Raw genomic sequence first — 21,505 nt, 5'->3', positions numbered from 1 at the left:
TCAGTGTTCTCCTCAATGCTGGTTTGGAACCAAGGTGTGGCTGCGGACATGTCATAAATGCATTAAATCAAATGTTTTAAAACGTACAAAAAATATAGCTTTTGTGTTTCCATGTCATGCATATTTCCTGGATAGAGAAATCTGTTTTTTTAGCTGTCAACATTTCTAAATCCTATGGAACCTTGCATGGACATGATTTGAAGTTGAACCCTGGGGAATGAGCAACAAGTGCAGTATTTGCACAAATTGCAGAGCTGACATTGTGACTGTTTTTACGCATGCATGGACATATTACATGAACCCTGGGGAATAAGCAACAAGTGCTGTATTTGCAGAGCTGACATTGTGACTGTTTTTACGCATGCATGGACATATTACATGAACCCTGGGGAATAAGCAACAAGTGCAGTATTTGCAGAGCTGACATTGTGACTGTTTTTACACATGCATGGACATATTATGTGAACCCTGGGGAATAAGCAACAAGTGCTGTATTTGCAGAGCTGACATTGTGACTGTTTTTACACATGCATGGACATATTATGTGAACCCTGGGTAATAAGCAACAGGTGCTGTATTTGCAGAGCTGACATTGTGACTGTTTTTACACATGCATGGACATATTATGTGGACCCTGGGAAATGAGCAACAAGTGCTGTATTTGCAGAGCTGACATTGTGACTGTTTTTACGCATGCATGGACATATTATGTGAACCCTGGGAAATGAGCAACAAGTGCCGTATTTGCACAAATTGCGAGCTGACATTGTGACTGTTTTTACACATACATGGACATATTACGTGAACCCTGGGGAATAAGCAACAAGTGCTGTATTTGCAGAGCTGACATTGTGACTGTTTTTACACATGCATGGACATATGTAAACCCCAGGGAAATAAGCAACAAGTGCTGTGTTTGCAGAGCTGACATTGTGACTGTTTTTACGCATTCATGGACATATTATGTGAACCCTAGGGAATGAGCAACAAGTGCTGTACTTGCAGAGCTGACATTTGCAGAGCTGACTCATTTTACGCATACATGGACATATTACGTGAACCCTGGGAAATGAGCAACAAGTGCTGTATTTGCAGAGCTGACATTGTGACTGTTTTTACACATGCATGGACATATTACGTGAACCCTGGGAAATGAGCAAAAGGTGCTGTGTTTGCAGAGCTGACATTTGCAGAGCTGACTGTTTTTACACAAATGCACTTTGAAAAGCATATAGCATAATTCATTTGTGTGTTGTTCACATTTGTTCAATTGTTTTGGTGCTGGAAAAGCAAATTTGATGGTTTCACTGTTCTTTGGGAAAACGATAAACTTACAGATCACATTATGAATTTTGTGTTACACTTGTAGAGAAAACATTAAGTTAATCAATAGACTATTAAAGTCTGCAGACCATACACAGATGGACACTGAAACAGTGGCACAATTGTCAAAACTTTGTGTCCACAGCAGTTGGGTCTTACTATTACTGTCTGTCACATAACTTTGTGTCCACAGCAGTTGGGTCTTACTATTACTGTCTGTCACATAACTTTGTGTCCACAGTAGTTGGGTCTTACTATTACTGTCTGTCACATAACTTTGTGTCCACAGTAGTTGGGTCTTACTATTACTGTCTGTCACATAACTTTGTGTCCACAGTACTTGGGTTTTACTATTACTGTCCATCACATAACTTTGTGTCCACAGTAGTTGGGTTTTACTATTACTGTCTGTCACATAACTTTGTGTCCACAGTAGTTGGGTCTTACTATTACTGTCTGTCACATAACTTTGTGTCCACAGTACTTGGGTCTTACTATTACTGTCTGTCACATAACTTTGTGTCCACAGTACTTGGGTCTTACTATTACTGTCCGTCACATAACTTTGTGTCCACAGTACTTGGGTCTTACTATTACTGTCTGTCACATAACTTTGTGTCCACAGTAGTTGGGTCTTACTGTTACTGTCTGTCACATAACTTTGTGTCCACAGTAGTTGGGTCTTACTATTACTGTCTGTCACATAACTTTGTGTCCACAGTACTTGGGTCTTACTATTACTGTCTGTCACATAACTTTGTGTCCACAGTACTTGGGTCTTACTATTACTGTCTGTCACATAACTTTGTGTCCACAGTAGTTGGGTCTTACTATTACTGTCCGTCACATAACTTTGTGTCCACAGTAGTTGGGTTTTGCTATTACTGTCTGTCACATAACTTTGTGTCCACAGTACTTGGGTCTTACTATTACTGTCCGTCACATAACTTTGTGTCCACAGTAGTTGGGTCTTACTATTACTGTCTGTCACATAACTTTGTGTCCACAGTAGTTGGGTCTTACTACATGTATTACTGTCCGTCACATAACTTTGTGTCCACAGTAGTTGGGTCTTACTATTACTGTCCGTCACATAACTTTGTGTCCACAGTAGTTGGGTCTTACTATTACTGTCTGTCACATAACTTTGTGTCCACAGTAGTTGGGTCTTACTATTACTGTCCGTCACATAACTTTGTGTCCACAGTACTTGGGTCTTACTATTACTGTCTGTCACATAACTTTGTGTCCACAGTACTTGGGTCTTACTATTACTGTCCGTCACATAACTTTGTGTCCACAGTACTTGGGTCTTACTATTACTGTCTGTCACATAACTTTGTGTCCACAGCAGTTGGGTCTTACTATTACTGTCTGTCACATAACTTTGTGTCCACAGTAGTTGGGTTTTACTATTACTGTCTGTCACATAACTTTGTGTCCACAGTACTTGGGTGTTACTATTACTGTCTGTCACATAACTTTGTGTCCACAGTACTTGGGTCTTACTATTACTGTCTGTCACATAACTTTGTGTCCACAGCAGTTGGGTCTTACTATTACTGTCTGTCACATAACTTTGTGTCCACAGTAGTTGGGTCTTACTATTACTGTCTGTCACATAACTTTGTGTCCACAGTACTTGGGTGTTACTATTACTGTCTGTCACATAACTTTGTGTCCACAGTACTTGGGTTTTACTATTACTGTCTGTCACATAACTTTGTGTCCACAGTACTTGGGTCTTACTATTACTGTCCGTCACATAACTTTGTGTCCACAGTACTTGGGTTTTACTATTACTGTCTGTCACATAACTTTGTGTCCACAGTACTTGGGTTTTACTATTACTGTCTGTCACATAACTTTGTGTCCACAGTACTTGGGTCTTACTATTACTGTCTGTCACATAATTTTGTGTCCACAGTAGTTGGGTCTTACTATTACTGTCCGTCACATAACTTTGTGTCCACAGTAGTTGGGTCTTACTATTACTGTCCGTCACATAACTTTGTGTGCACAGTAGTTGGGTTTTACTATTACTGTCCATCACATAACTTTGTGTCCACAGTACTTGGGTTTTACTATTACTGTCTGTCACATAACTTTGTGTCCACAGTACTTGGGTCTTACTATTACTGTCTGTCACATAACTTTGTGTCCACAGTACTTGGGTCTTACTATTACTGTCTGTCACATAATTTTGTGTCCACAGTAGTTGGGTCTTACTATTACTGTCCATCACATAACTTTGTGTCCACAGTAGTTAGGTTTTACTATTACTGTCTGTCACATAACTTTGTGTCCACAGTAGTTAGGTTTTACTATTACTGTCCGTCACATAACTTTGTGTCCACAGTACTTGGGTCTTACTATTACTGTCTGTCACATAACTTTGTGTCCACAGTAGTTAGGTTTTACTATTACTGTCCGTCACATAACTTTGTGTCCACAGTACTTGGGTCTTACTATTACTGTCCTTCACATAACTTTGTGTCCACAGTAGTTAGGTTTTACTATTACTGTCTGTCACATAACTTTGTGTCCACAGTAGTTGGGTCTTACTATTACTGTCTGTCACATAACTTTGTGTCCACAGTACTTGGGTCTTACTATTACTGTCCGTCACATAACTTTGTGTCCACAGTACTTGGGTCTTACTATTACTGTCCGTCACATAACTTTGTGTCCACAGCAGTTGGGTCTTACTATTACTGTCTGTCACATAACTTTGTGTCCACAGTACTTGGGTCTTACTATTACTGTCTGTCACATAACTTTGTGTCCACAGTAGTTAGGTTTTACTATTACTGTCTGTCACATAACTTTGTGTCCACAGTAGTTGGGTCTTACTATTACTGTCTGTCACATAACTTTGTGTCCACAGTAGTTGGGTCTTACTATTACTGTCCGTCACATAACTTTGTGTCCACAGTACTTGGGTCTTACTATTACTGTCCGTCACATAACTTTGTGTCCACAGTACTTGGGTCTTACTATTACTGTCTGTCACATAACTTTGTGTCCACAGTAGTTAGGTTTTACTATTACTGTCCGTCACATAACTTTGTGTCCACAGTAGTTGGGTTTTACTATTACTGTCTGTCACATAACTTTGTGTCCACAGTAGTTGGGTCTTACTATTACTGTCCGTCACATAACTTTGTGTCCACAGTAGTTGGGTTTTACTATTACTGTCCGTCACATAACTTTGTGTCCACAGTACTTGGGTCTTACTATTACTGTCTGTCACATAACTTTGTGTCCACAGTAGTTGGATCTTACTATTACTGTCTGTCACATAACTTTGTGTCCACAGTAGTTGGGTCTTACTATTACTGTCTGTCACATAACTTTGTGTCCACAGTAGTTGGGTCTTACTATTACTGTCTGTCACATAACTTTGTGTCCACAGTAGTTGGGTCTTACTATTACTGTCTGTCACATAACTTTGTGTCCACAGTACTTGGGTCTTACTATTACTGTCTGTCACATAACTTTGTGTACACAGCAGTTGGGTTTTACTATTACTGTCTGTCACATAACTTTGTGTCCACAGTACTTGGGTTTTACTATTACTGTCTGTCACATAACTTTGTGTCCACAGTACTTGGGTCTTACTATTACTGTCTGTCACATAACTTTGTGTCCACAGTACTTGGGTCTTACTATTACTGTCTGTCACATAATTTTGTGTCCACAGTAGTTGGGTCTTACTATTACTGTCCATCACATAACTTTGTGTCCACAGTAGTTAGGTTTTACTATTACTGTCTGTCACATAACTTTGTGTCCACAGTAGTTAGGTTTTACTATTACTGTCCGTCACATAACTTTGTGTCCACAGTACTTGGGTCTTACTATTACTGTCTGTCACATAACTTTGTGTCCACAGTAGTTAGGTTTTACTATTACTGTCCGTCACATAACTTTGTGTCCACAGTACTTGGGTCTTACTATTACTGTCCATCACATAACTTTGTGTCCACAGTAGTTAGGTTTTACTATTACTGTCTGTCACATAACTTTGTGTCCACAGTAGTTGGGTCTTACTATTACTGTCTGTCACATAACTTTGTGTCCACAGTACTTGGGTCTTACTATTACTGTCCGTCACATAACTTTGTGTCCACAGTACTTGGGTCTTACTATTACTGTCCGTCACATAACTTTGTGTCCACAGCAGTTGGGTCTTACTATTACTGTCTGTCACATAACTTTGTGTCCACAGTACTTGGGTCTTACTATTACTGTCTGTCACATAACTTTGTGTCCACAGTAGTTAGGTTTTACTATTACTGTCTGTCACATAACTTTGTGTCCACAGTAGTTGGGTCTTACTATTACTGTCTGTCACATAACTTTGTGTCCACAGTAGTTGGGTCTTACTATTACTGTCTGTCACATAACTTTGTGTCCACAGTACTTGGGTCTTACTATTACTGTCTGTCACATAACTTTGTGTCCACAGTACTTGGGTCTTACTATTACTGTCTGTCACATAACTTTGTGTCCACAGTAGTTAGGTTTTACTATTACTGTCCGTCACATAACTTTGTGTCCACAGTAGTTGGGTTTTACTATTACTGTCTGTCACATAACTTTGTGTCCACAGTAGTTGGGTCTTACTATTACTGTCCGTCACATAACTTTGTGTCCACAGTAGTTGGGTTTTACTATTACTGTCCGTCACATAACTTTGTGTCCACAGTACTTGGGTCTTACTATTACTGTCTGTCACATAACTTTGTGTCCACAGTAGTTGGATCTTACTATTACTGTCTGTCACATAACTTTGTGTCCACAGTAGTTGGGTCTTACTATTACTGTTTGTCACATAACTTTGTGTCCACAGTAGTTGGGTCTTACTATTACTGTCTGTCACATAACTTTGTGTCCACAGTAGTTGGGTCTTACTATTACTGTCTGTCACATAACTTTGTGTCCACAGTACTTGGGTCTTACTATTACTGTCTGTCACATAACTTTGTGTACACAGCAGTTGGGTTTTACTATTACTGTCTGTCACATAACTTTGTGTCCACAGTAGTTGAGTCTTACTATTACTGTCTGTCACATAACTTTGTGTCCACAGTAGTTGGGTCTTACTATTACTGTCTGTCACATAACTTTGTGTCCACAGTAGTTGGGTTTTACTATTACTGTCCGTCACATAACTTTGTGTCCACAGTAGTTGGGTTTTACTATTACTGTCTGTCACATAACTTTGTGTCCACAGTACTTGGGTCTTTCTATTACTGTCCGTCACATAACTTTGTGTCCACAGTAGTTAGGTTTTACTATTACTGTCTGTCACATAACTTTGTGTCCACAGTAGTTAGGTTTTACTATTACTGTCTGTCACATAACTTTGTGTCCACAGTACTTGGGTTTTACTATTACTGTCCGTCACATAACTTTGTGTCCACAGTAGTTAGGTTTTACTATTACTGTCTGTCACGTAACTTTGTGTCCACAGTAGTTGGGTTTTACTATTACTGTCTGTCACATAACTTTGTGTCCACAGTAGTTGGGTTTTACTATTACTGTCTGTCACGTAACTTTGTGTCCACAGTAGTTGGGTTTTACTATTACTGTCTGTCACATAACTTTGTGTCCGCAGTAGTTGGGTTTTACTATTACTGTCTGTCACATAACTTTGTGTCCGCAGTAGTTGGGTTTTACTATTACTGTCTGTCACATAACTTTATCATCCTACATGTTTGTTCATAGGGATCTTAATTCAAATCATTGCACATCATATTAATGTTTCATTAAATGACTAGTCTAACCTAAGTTATAACAAGACAGCAGTTCGTTCATATACAGACAATGGAGGAAGATAGTAGTGGGAATATGGATTCCATAAACACTTCAATCTGTTTTTCATGCCCATATTACACATAGGTTATTGAAAGTATAAAACACAAAGCAAACAAGTGAAGAGTACACTTGAATAGCCATTACATCAGTTTTATGACGTTCATATCTTATGAACAAATTGAAATTGACAATTATGCACATCTAGATTATCGTACCCTTCAAAATAATTTATTATTATTATTATTATTTATACGTAAGAATAATGCTACACATACATCTCAGTGTATTGTACAACACACCGATAGCAACAGCCAAATGATCACATATATTGCGAAGATAACTGGGATTAATAGACATTTGAATAAACATTCAAAAAATGTATGCAAATGTGCCTAGCAACAAGACCACGCCCACAGCAACAGCCAAATGATCACATATATTGCGAAGATAACAACAGGGATTGATAGACAATTGAACAAACATTCAAAAAATGTATGTAAATTTGCCTAGCACCAAGACCACGCCCATAGCAACAGCTAAATAATCACATACAATGTATATTGCGACGATAAGATGATTACTAGACAAATGAATAAACATGTAAAAAATATGCAAATGTGCCTAGCAACAAGACCACGCCCATGGCAACAGCCAAATGATCACGTACATTGCAAAAATAATATCAGAAATTCATACACAGGTGAACTAAAACATTCAAAAATGTATGCAAATATATCTAGCAACATGACTACGCCTATAGCAACAGCCAAATGATCATGTATATTGCAAAGATAGCAACATGGTTGGATAGGCAACTGGATAGTCATTCAGCAAATGAACACCTATTGTTAGCATGGACTAGCATATGGATAAACATTTTTAAAAACTGTACAGTTGTGCTACAATGCCATTAGAATAACTATACAGTGACTTTTCCTTTTTCTTTCATTTTGCATAACAACAACTGTCTTGTACGATCCACCATATGATTTGACATGTCATACACCACTAGACCCTCTAAACTGGTCCACCATATGATTTGACATGTCATACACCATTAGACCCTCTAAACTGTTATATGATCCACCATATGATTTGACATGTCATACACCACTAGACCCTCTAAACTGTTATATGATCCACCATATGATTTGACATGTCATACATCACTAGACCCTCTAAACTGTTATATGATCCACCATATGATTTGACATGTCATACATCACTAGACCCTCTAAACTGTTATATGATCCACCATATGATTTGACATGTCATACACCATTAGACCCTCTAAACTGGTCCACCGTATGATTTGATGTGTCATACACCACTAGACCCTCTAAACTGGTCCACCATATGATTTGACATGTCATACACCATTAGACCCTCTAAACTGTTATATGATCCACCATATGATATGACATGTCATACACCACTAGACCCTCTAAACTGTTATATGATCCACCATATGATTTGACATGTCATACACCACTAGACCCTCTAAACTGTTATATGATCCACCATATGATTTGACATGTCATACACCACTAGACAGTTTTCATATTAAATTCACCAGACTAGATCCAACATCTGTGCCAAGTCAAATATAATATTTGAGATATTTGTGTAGACTGCAAGTTCAATATAGTAGATTACATAGGTTCATAAGTGGTTCAACATTTATTTTGGGGATATTAGTGTCACTTTTACAGTTTGAATCAAATTTTATTTGGCCCTCTGTATGTTTGAAATGTTGTACTATAGACTTACTTCAAGTGATCTAGATATACCAACAAGGACACATACATGTATGCTCCAAAGTTTTTCATTTTTCTGCTCAATAATTATTTTCTTTGCATATGATAGATATGACATGTATATGTGAATAATAACTTTACAGATATATATATTTATATGTATATTATTACTATATATATACATGTGTATATATATCGTCGCGTCAGTGCAGTAAGGTCATATCTGCCTATACAATTGCATAGCAGATATGACCTTACTGCACTGACGCGAAGAATTATAATGTAATCACATTGTGGAATTCCTCTATTAAACACCTACAAATAACGTACCAACTGATACTATGTATGAAAGTAATATGAATTCTATATAATCAGTTTTCATGATTTCAGACATGACATTTCATAAGAAAGGAAATATTGCTACTCACTTTGAAATCCTGGATCTTTGAAATACTTAGTCTACCTTATTCAAGTTCAATATTGTCAGAGATGTACAATAGCTGGCTACATGGCACTTTTATTGTGACACAGGTTTGGTGTCTTTATTTTTAGTATTCATATTATAATAACATTATGATTATAGCTGGTTATGCAACTTTGTGCAGTATATTATTCATGAATGAAATACTTTTTTCTCTTTTTTTCATATGCAAATTAAATTTGTCGGCTTTCACATTTTAAGCTTATAAATCCTGTTTAAAAAATGAATAGCTAAACTAGGAAATTATATATACTTGTAGGTTTGGCGCGGCACCTATAGATATCAGAAAGTCAATGGTCTACTACAGATGTCTGTATGATAACACTGAATACCACATTGGCAAGCACACAAAACATATAGTCCCTTTTAAATGTCATTTTGAGCACAACTGAACTGACAAGGTTCAGTAGTGCTATAGGTAACGTATGGTGCGATGTCTGTCCATTTGTCTGTTCGGCTGTCTGTCTGTCTCTAAAACTGCCAGACCGATTGCCTTGGTGTTTGGTGGTGACAATACTTTTGGTGTCCAGTTGGGAAATTGTTCAATGAAAATAATCGCATCAGAGATACATGTATGTGTTTTGGTCAAAAAACTCCAAAACTACTGGGCGAATTGGGCTGAAATTTGGTGGGAAGAATCTTAGGGGTGTTTGGATTAAGAAGTGTTTTTGACATGATGATCCCATCAGTGATATGCAAATTAGGTCTATAAATGTGTCTTTTTGGTCAAAATTCTTCAATTCCAAAACTGCTGAGCAGATTGGTCTGTAATTTCACTGGAACATTCTTAGGCATGTTTAGATTCAGATTTGTTCATGACATGGTGTTCCCATCAGTGATATGCAAATTAGGGCTAAAAATATGTCTTTTTGGTCAGAAATCTATCATTTTATAAATACTGAGCAGATTGGGCTGGAATTCAATGGGGTGCATCTGGGTATGTGTAGATGAAGGTGTATTCACAACATGATGATGCCATCAATCATATGCAAATTAGGTCTAAAAATCTCAATTTTGGTCAAAAACTTATATCTTGAAAACTACATGGTGAATGGGGCTGAAACTTAGTGGGGATGTTTCTGGAGGTGTTATTCTGCAGTTATTCAAAACATTTTGGCACAAATGGCCATAGCAACCATGACCACACCCTTAGCAACAGTGAAAGGGTGATGTACATGTCTATTACAAAGATAACCACAGGGATGGGTAGGTAAATGAATAAAGACTCAAAAATTGTATGCATATTTGCCTAGCAACAAGACCATGCCCATAGCAACAGCCAAATACAGTTGTGCTACAACGCCATTGGCGCTGTTTTCTTTATTTCATGACTTGCATGCAAAATTTGGGGAAATGCCATGTTGGCCATTTGTGTTCTTATAAATACCATGAGACTTATTCAAATGTCTATAATATCTGGATTGAAATGCAAATTTACAAGTTTGTCTTTGACTTGGCATTAGCCGGGACAATTTCAAAATTATGAATATGTATAAGATTATATCATAGAATCATTCACACATTTGAATAAATCTCCATCTCTATAGTCAGTCATTTATACAACTAATTCTTTCAACACTAGTAAAAAAATGATTGCACATTAATACATTGAAGATTGTTCGCTTACAATCTTGTGAAATTTGACTAAATAACAGTCGTAGAGACACATTTACTTCACTTTGCATAACAGGAACAGGTAGACTCAATTCAAGTGTCTATACCTCCATGTGCAATACTACTGTTTAAATCCTACAGTAATTAATTGACCCTGCCTCGTCAAAATCAAGCTATTTCTTGCATGTCACAGTCCAAGCATAATTCCTCAAAGCAAAACAGAATACAACAAATACTTTGATATACATGTAGTGTATTTAAGAAGCACATAGACTTTACTCCAAATGTTCAAATGTTACTGGTTGAGGTCAGAAAGAACATTTTCATAATTACCCATGTTATAAACTCATAAGTCAAAGTCAAACACACTCAACCAAACTGTACATATCTACACTGTACCTACATATGGGGTGGGGTGGAGGAGGCTATATCTCTGTACATATCTACACTGTGCCTACATATGAGGTGGGGTGGAGGAGGCTATATCTCTGTACATATCGTCACTGTACCTACATATTGGGTGGGGTGGAGGAGGCTATATCTCTGTACATATCTACACTGTACATATTGGGTGGGGTGGAGGAGGCTATATCTTTGTACATATCTACACTGTGCCTACATATGAGGTGGGGTGGAGGAGGCTATATCTCTGTACATATCTACACTGTGCCTACATATGGGGTGGGGTGGAGGAGGCTATATCTCTGTACATATCTACACTGTACCTACATATGGGATGGGGTGGAGGAGGCTATATCTTTGTACATATCTACACCGTGCCTACATATGAGGTGGGGTGGAGGAGGCTATATCTCTGTACATATCTACACTGTGCCTACATATGGGGTGGGGTGGAGGAGGCTATATCTCTGTACATATCTACACTGTGCCTACATATGGGGTGGGGTGGAGGAGGCTATATCTCTGTACATATCTACACTGTACCTACATATGGGATGGGGTGGAGGAGGCTATATCTTTGTACATATCTACACTGTGCCTACATATGAGGTGGGGTGGAGGAGGCTATATCTCTGTACATATCTACACTGTGCCTACATATGGGGTGGGGTGGAGGAGGCTATATCTCTGTACATATCTTCACTGTACCTACATATCGGGTGGGGTGGAGGAGGCTATATCTCAGTCTGTACATATCTACACTGTGCCTACATATGGGGTGGGGTGGAAGATGATATATCTCTGTACATATCTACACTGTATACCTACATATGGGGTGGGGTGGAGGAGGCTATATCTCAGTCTGTACATATCTACACTGTACCTACAGATGGGGTGGGGTGGAGGAGGCTATATCTCTGTACATATCTACACTGTACCTACATATGGGGTGGGGTGGAGGAGGCTATATCTTTGTACATATCTACACCGTGCCTACATATGGGGTGGGGTGGAGGAGGCTACATCTCTGTACATATCTACACTCTACCTACATATGGGGTGGGGTGGAGGAGGTTATATCTCTGTACATATCTACACTGTACCTACATATGGGGTGGGGTGGAGGAGGCTATATCTTTGTACATATCTACACTGTACCTACATATGGGGTGGGGTGGAGGAGGCTATATCTCTATACATATCTACACTGTACCTACATATGGGGTGGGGTGGAGGAGGCTATAATATCTTTGTACATATCTACACTGTGCCTACATATGGGGTGGGGTGGAGGAGGCTATATCTCTGTACATATCTACACTGTACCTACATATGGGGTGGGGTGGAGGAGGCTATATCTCTATACATATCTACACTGTACCTACATATGGGGTGGGGTGGAGGAGGCTATAATATCTTTGTACATATCTACACTGTGCCTACATATGGGGTGGGGTGGAGGAGGCTATATCTCTGTACATATCTACACTGTACCTACATATGGGGTGGGGTGGAGGAGGCTATATCTCTGTACATATCTACACTGTACCTACATATGGGGTGGGGTGGAGGAGGTTATATCTCTGTACATATCTACACTGTACCTACATATGGGGTGGGGTGGAGGAGGCTATATCTTTGTACATATCTACACTGTACATATGGGGTGGGGTGGAGGAGGCTATATCTTTGTACATATCTACACTGTACCTACATATGGGGTGGGGTGGAGGAGGTTATATCTCTGTACATATCTACACTGTACCTACATATGGGGTGGGGTGGAGGAGGCTATATCTCTGTACATATCTACACTGTACCTACATATGGGGTGGGGTGGAGGAGGCTATATCTCTGTACATATCTACACTGTACCTACATATGGGGTGGGGTGGAGGAGGCTATATCTCTGTACATATCTACACTGTACCTACATATGGGGTGGGGTGGAGGAGGCTATATCTCTGTACATATCTACACTGTATACCTACATATGGGATGGGGTGGAGGAGGCTATATGATGACAATTGCGATGCATAAAATGATACAACGCGTAATAAATGGTGTACACAGTTTATAACAAATGATACCCTCTGACCATGTGTATTTCAAAATATATTATACTTCTTTAGATTTGAAACCAAAAAACACAATTAAAGTAATCAAAAACTAAGTCTTTACTTTCAAATAACCTTTTTTTCATAATATCATAATGCTTTAAAATCTTGCTCTTCTTTTCTATGTATGAATATTTTGACAAATGGTGGTCTCAAGGATGTATTGGATCCAAAGTTGAAATGTTAATGGTGATTACTGTGAGCACGTCATCTTAAAAACATCACTTTGTCCCTCATTTTCAGCAGTATAAGTCATATGTCTGTAGTTAGCATTAATGTGTGGTCATCTGTACATTGAATTACGGTGCACTTTGTGAGATTGAAATCTTTTAGGTGTTTTACATTTGAAGCTGTTGCAGACAGAGGATATCTGATAATATGATGAATTGCCTGGAGAGAAGATTTCACAAGTTTTAAAAGGAAAATCAGAGACTTTGTTTCTAAGCCCTGTCTATCATGCAATCTCTCATCGTGTTGATATATGTGTAATGTAGCTGGCAAATAGAAAATCTTTCAAGGTTCGTCTCTCCAAGTATTAAAACTAGAAATACAATCATATGATATCTACATACATATAGTCTTTGACACTGTTTTTAGTCTCTGATGTGTATGATTATCAGCAGTGTACAAAGTCATTAATACATGAATTCTAATGTAGGCTCATGTTTCTCTGTATTTTCTATAATAGACTGATAGTGTGGTTTTGGACTGCATGAACTGCAAGTGTGTTCCAATGTGTTTGGATTTTCCAGATCATTCTTGTGGACAGTTTGTAGGTATAGTGGTAGATAAAACAGGAAATAGTAGTATTAATAATAACATTCTGAGAATTCATCTTGTGAACTACAGTAAAATATTATTCCCAATATTTTCTTTGTTCTGCCAAGGAAAATGAGAGTGATAATAAGGATGGGAATTCAGAAATTTTATCTAGACATATTATGTAGTTGCTTGTAACAATGAGTCCATCATCCAGTCAGTGCAAACCTATATGATACTGTTACTGTCCATACAGTAGTGATAACTGTCCACCTGGCAATTTAGCATTGACTTTGTATTCCATTTCCTAATGGCCTGTTAATACAGGTCGGAGCAAGCTCTAAGGATTTGCAATTAAAAGACAAGATCTATTTTAATTTTGTACAAGCTCTTCAGACATGCTTTGGCGGTACAATTTAGCATTGAATTCCATACTCATACATGCACAGACTTAAATTGCAGTAAAACAGTCTGTAAGTATTGATTCCCACTCTTTGTTAGTGGTTTATTTGGAAATGGCATAGAGTTACCAATTTGGAAATACTATGCAATATGAGTGTATGAAAAACAAAACGATAACTACTCTAGATATACCTGATAATTTACTGTCATAACTGTCATCATTAATTATGTTTATCTGTGGTAATTACATTTTCACAAAGATAACAGAAAGTCTACATCTAATCTTATTTCTAAAACTCATATTTGACAAAGATCTTTTTATCTTTTATCAGAAAAGAAGAAGTATTGCCTTAATCACACACCTATCTTGCATTTAAGGAGAGTGTTGATATCTTGTCTTAACTTCCTGTAAATAGTTAGGTTTGGACTCAAGGGATGCAAGACACTGCAAATATATGCATGCCACAATTTCATTATAATATATACTCATTGACAAATATGTGATACTGAAAATGACATGTTCTGCAAAAGATGTGAATGAAGGTGTAACTTTGGTGCTGAAATTATAGATTATGATGTCTACATATATAAATCACCACTTTCACTTTATACAGTACACTCTGGTGCTGAAGTTATCGATTTTTATGTTTACATATATATATATATATATATCAATATACTTTCACTTTATACAGTACACTTTGGTGCTGAAATTATCGATTATGATGTCAATACTTTCATAATCAAACATTGTTTTCAGGGTTGGCTTATCAAGCATATAAAACCCAATTTTGTGTAAACTGGTACTACATATTGGTCGGTATGGTCACTTTTTAAGTAACGTTTACATGAAGTTTGGTCAGAAGGATGTTTCTGATCAGTGTCAGCCCCTACACATAGATAGCCACAACACCAGCATTCAAGCATGCACATGTACATAAACAACACATGTACACAACTTGAAAAAAAGTTGTCTCTACTCCTAGATCCTAAACATATATATGTAAGGAAAAGGAGAATTAAAAGTTTTGACACTTAATATAAGTTGTATGTGTACCAATGTACATAGTATACATGTTTAAAGGTTAAGGAAAAGGTGGACACTGGGTATAAAGCCTGACTGAAGAACAATTTATCAATCTTGTTGATACAATCTCCATGCATGTAGAAAGATGAATCGTGCTAATAATATACATGTATTTGCTACACTGTACATAGCAAGATTTCAAAAGATTTCACTAATTTGTAGAGTGGATTCATCACTTCTGATGGGACTCTAAACAAGAATGGATTTAATCTTAACAAGGCAAATTAGTGAGTTGCACAATAGCTCATTTGCGGTTTTCAAATATACTGTCTACATGGTTTCCGATTTTTTCAGTCAAAGTCTTTAGACTAATGAACTAGTAGTGAGGCTTTAAAGGCTTGTTATCAGTTGCCTTGACAAATTATAGGTTTTATAGTTCCTGTCAAATGATCGTAATGTTAGAATTGTGTATGCTTCCAATGAGTACAAGGAGATATCATCATTCCATTGTCTGGGCAGGACAATGTTTAGTATACAGTGTAATTCGGTTAGTAGGCGTTACAATGCAAAAACATGTCCACATGATTTCATGTACACAACTTTAGATAATGTACTGATGAAGTAATAGTTGCAAGATGGATAATAAACCAACACTGACAACTCAAAGAATCATTTCTTAAGCACAGTGTCTATTGTTACAATACAAAATCAAAAATAATCTCTTTGATATGGTATAAAAGTCTGGTACTGTTGAGGAAATCTTATGTAACAAGAGACCAATGTAATAGAACCCTCCTATAACATGTAAAAATATATATTCCTACCCTATCAATACTGCATACACTTTATTAAGAAAATCTTAACCAGAAAAAAGTGCAAGAACTGTATCTAAGATCATGTGTACTTTTGTATATCCAAAGTAATAGTCTAGAGCTCTCCTTATAATTCATCAAATGACCTCTCTTCATGCATGAGAGTACAAGTAATGTTCAGACAACTGACAAATCTCTACGTAAACCCCAATCAATTGGAAACATAATACCAGGAAATAAAACTAGAAAATCTGGCAATGAGATAAAGGCGGTTTGACTGATTGTCGAACTTGAAGATTACAAAAGATACCCAGTTGGAAACAACTGAGTTTGCTTTCTACACAGTTTTGTACCATCAATTGGCAACTGAATGGCATCTGGACAGTAACATTACATAGAGCACCAAGATGGAATTTGCTTACTGCACAGCTTTGTGCTATCAATTTGCAATCAGGTGGTTTAGACCGTGTACGTGGACAGTAAAGTTTAAAAGGGGGCAAGATGGAAACAATAGAATGTGGCTACTACACTGTTATGTATGATCAGTGGACAACCAGGTGGCATCTTAAGACAGTCTAGTGTGAATAAGATAAAAATGAATACCATGATGGAATTGACAGAGTTTGGCTACTACACGGTTATGTATGGACAACCAGGTGGCATCTTAAGACTGTCTAGTGTGAATACGATAAAAATGAGTACCAAGATGGAATTGACAGAGTTTGGCTACTACACTGTTATGTATGATCAGTGGATAACCATGTGGCATCTTAAGACAGTCTAGTGTGAATAAGATAAAAATGAATACCATGATGGAATTGACAGAGTTTGGCTACTACACTGTTATGCATGATTAGTGGGCAATCATATGATATCTTAAGACAGTCTAGCTAGTGTGGATAACAAGATCAAAAAGAGTACCAAAATGGAAATAATAGAGTGGGTACAACACCATTTTGTATCACTTTAGTTGGCAACCAGATGGCATCTAATTCAGGCAGTCTGGATAGTAAGATCAAAAAGGGTACCAAATGGAAATTGTAGAGTTTGGTTAATGCACCATTTATTAATTAAATGGCAACCAGATTGTTTTTCAATCCAGTCTGGATAGTATGATTAGAAAATGTATCAAGCTGGAAATCATAGAATTTGGATTTAACATGGTTTTATATCATCAAATTGCAATCAGATGGCATCATTAGACAGTATCAGGATTTTAACACGGTATAAAAAACTTAAACTATAGAGTTTGGCTACTGTACGGTTTTGTATCATCAGATGGTATCATTACATATTGTTAAAGGTTAGTTTACAAGGGATACCAAGATAGATCCACAGAAACTAAAGAGTTTGGTACTATACCATGTTGTATGTATCATCTGGCAACCAGATGGCTTTGCTAGTATGGACAGTAAGATTAAAAACAAAGTGACATGATGTTTACTATGAAGTTTGTATACTAACCCCCCCCCCCCCCACACACACACACCTTTTTTTCAATCCACCTACTGATGATAAGTTTATCAACAAATGTGTATATATTACAATTACTATCCACTTTTGTATTTCAAGGTATGACTTTGCACCTGAAAATCAATGATGACTTGTAAATTTTTGTGTATTTATGATCTTTACGAATTTTCATTTACTTGTTGTGCCACCTTGTCTTTTATCTTCTAAAAACCTAATTTTTCATGTATTATGTCTTGCCGATGGCCAAATAGTACCAAATAAAGTGACTCTACACAATACACAAAAAGTATACTACCCAGTATCACCGATGAGCAACCACATTGCATCCTTATACAGTGAGGACAGTAAAGTTAAAAAGGGTACAAGGTGGAAATTATAGATTTTAATGTACAGTTCTCTATGGGCAATCAAACTACTGAGACAGTATGGACAGTTAAGTTAAAAACCCTAATTACCAGGCAAGATAAATACTATAGTTTTCTATCATCAATGGACAACGAGATGGGTCTTTAGAGAGTCTGGACAAGGTCATTATAATGGGTATCAAGATAGAAATGATAAAGTTTGGCTAGCACACTGTTTTGTATGGTCAATTGACCCTCAAATGGCATCATTACACAGTCTGGACAGTACAATTTTAAAAGGCACATACCACAAATGAAACGTGATTTGGATACTGCAGTATGTTTATCAACTGGCTGACATTATTAGACATTGACAGTGGACAGTAAGATTAAAAGACAAAGTATACTACTCTACTCACACTGTCTTGCATTATCAATTAGCAATCAGGTGACATACATCATTAGACAATCTCCACAGCAAAGTTTGAAAGGGTATGAAAAAGTAAATTACATGTATATAGAGTTGGGATACACTGTTTTGTAGCATCAATTGGTAATCAGAAGACATTGTTTGACAGCATGGACAGTAAGTTTGAAAGAGAAAAATGCCTAGATGACTCAAAAGCTATCAGGTTTAGCTACTACATTGTTCTGGTGGTATTAAAACAGACATTTTGGTCACTGCTAAGTCTTATATAATCAATTGGCAATCAGATGGCTTAGACAGTATAGTAAAGTTAAAAAACAAAGTACCCACAGGATGTAAACTACACAGTTTGGCTACAGAACAGTTTCATACAGTCAATTGACAATCAGTTGTCATCATTAGACAGTCAACAATAATGTCAAAAAGGGTCCCAAGACAGAAACCGAGTTGGCTACTACATGTACACTTTTGCATGATCAGTGGGCCATCAGATGACATCTTCAGACAGTTTAAATAATAAGATCAAAAAGGTCCAAAGATGGAAATTAAAGAGTTTAGCTACTTTAGTATACACTGTTGTGTATCAACTGACAACCAGATGGCACCATCAGACAGTCTGGACAGGAAGGTTACAAATGCATAAAGGTGGAAAATATAGTTTGCTGTCAATTGGCAACCAGATGGCACCATCAGACAGTCTGGACAGGAAAGGTTAAAAATGCATAAAGGTGGAAAATATAGTTTGCTGTCAATTGGCAACCAGATGGCACCATCAGACAGTCTGGACAGGAAGGTTAAAAATGCATAAAGGTGGAAAATATAGTTTGCTGTCAATTGGCAACCAGATGGCACCATCAGACAGTCTGGACAGGAAGGTTAAAAATGCATAAAGGTGGAAAATATAGTTTGCTGTCAATTGGCAACCAGATGCACCCTCAGACAGTCTGGACAGGAAGATTAAAAAGTCACAAAGTTGGAAAATATAGTTTGCTATCAATTAGCAACCAGATGGCATCATCAAACACCCAAAGACTAAATGACTTGTTAACTTTAACTATGTACATTCTTTGATGATTTATATTTTATTTGCTTATGTAAATTACAGGAATCACAAAACATGGCAATTTTTCTCTTTTCCCAGGACCAGACCTAGGAATATTTTTGGAACCACTGAACTTGGAAAGTAAAAAACTTGTGTTCCTAGCAGTCAATGATAACGAGTCATGTGATACAGTGGGAGGATCTCATTGGTTAGTATATTATATAATTGATTTAAATTTAAATGGCAATAACAGTAAGCACTTGAAAAATATTCTAAGACTGAGTAATATGGTGTGGTCATACTCTTGAGATTAACTTTGACTTAAAGTATTGGTGAGTATATTCTGAAGATTTTTTACTCACACACCTGCAATCTATTAACCTTTGTTTTGCATGTATGCCACAAGTTATAATATTATAATCTAATGTAGTGTAGAAGTAAAAATCCTGTTTACAATAGAAAATTTAAAATAGTAATTTGCTATTTTTTACTATTAAGAAAATACCATTCAAGTATCTCAAATTATCAGAGCAAAGCTGTATACAGTATAATCAGATTGCGACCATATCTCATAGGTCAGTATCTTGTGCATGTACTAACGTATATTCACCATCCTGTTTCTCCTGGAATTCACATATATATTATGAGTAGACATTGCTGTGTATGATTTTATGAATTCAAAGTTACATGGATTGCCACAAGACTTTACTTTAGACACCAGTTTATACCAGACATGCCAGCATATCACCTGTCTTCAAAAAAGGCCAGAAATATTTATGTGCTAATTACAGCCTCACGTGTTGTCTCTAAGATAATGGAACTTACTGTATGCAGCAGTATGATGAAATATGCCAGAAATAATTCAATTCTGTATGAAATACAACATGGCTTCATGCAAACTCCAATTGATTGAATTTTTCCATAATATAGCGAACAATATGCAATCTAGTATTGAAATTAATGTTTGTGTGTTGGACTTTAAGAAAGCATTCGGTAAAGTTGGTCACAGGTGATTAATCAAGAAACATAAATGGTATGGTGTGAACGGCGTAACTAATGAATGGATACAAAGTTTCCTTTGCAATCTATACCAATATGTTGTAGTGGAAGGGTCCAGCTCTGGTCGTGTTCCAGTGGTATCCGGCATACCACAGGGGTCAGTGTTGGGCCCTGCCTCTTTCTATTTTACATAAATGATATTGTTGAAAATCTCTCCTCTACAGTTAGATTATCTGCTGATGACACAATGATATACATTGATATAAAAAGTACTACTGATGCAGCATTGTTACAAAGGGATCTTGATTTGCTATGTAAATGGGAATCTACCCGGATGATGGAGTTCCGTCCTGATAAATGTGAAGTCATCAGTATGACAAGGAAAAAACCCCTGTTGTTTACCCATACCAAATCCATGGTCATCAGTTAAAACATGTTGACTATGTGCAATATCTGGGTGTTAAGATCTCATCTGACAAACATATTAACCATATTACATCCAAAGCAAATAATACTCTCAGTTTCCTGTGTCTCAACATCAACATCAACAACCCCCAAATAAAGAACAAGCATATACACCGCACTTGTGCGACCTCTGTTAGAATATTGTCAGGCCGTGTGGGACCCCTATATAGCCATTGAACTTAAAGAAAATAGAGATGGTCCAAAGACATGCTGCACGGTTTATCCTACTGTGGTGTAG

At 37.1% G+C, this 21,505-nt stretch overlaps 1 protein-coding gene across 1 annotated transcript in view; it reads left to right on the top strand.

Moving 5' to 3' along the window:
- The window catches only part of LOC144440748 (sentrin-specific protease 8-like), a 110,433-nt gene that overhangs the window by 47,563 nt on the left and 41,365 nt on the right, over positions 1–21,505 (top strand). Inside the window, exon 3 of the mRNA XM_078130130.1 lies at positions 19,903–20,011. Within this exon, the coding sequence (XP_077986256.1) occupies positions 19,903–20,011 (109 nt within the window). The remainder of the gene's footprint in view (positions 1–19,902; positions 20,012–21,505) is intronic.

The sequence above is a fragment of the Glandiceps talaboti genome, chromosome 1 (genome assembly GCF_964340395.1).
Source record: "Glandiceps talaboti chromosome 1, keGlaTala1.1, whole genome shotgun sequence".
In the NCBI taxonomy this organism is placed as follows: Eukaryota; Metazoa; Hemichordata; class Enteropneusta; family Spengelidae; genus Glandiceps; species Glandiceps talaboti.
Note: the sequence above shows the minus strand (reverse complement) of the source record. Positions and strands in the feature narration are given on the sequence as shown.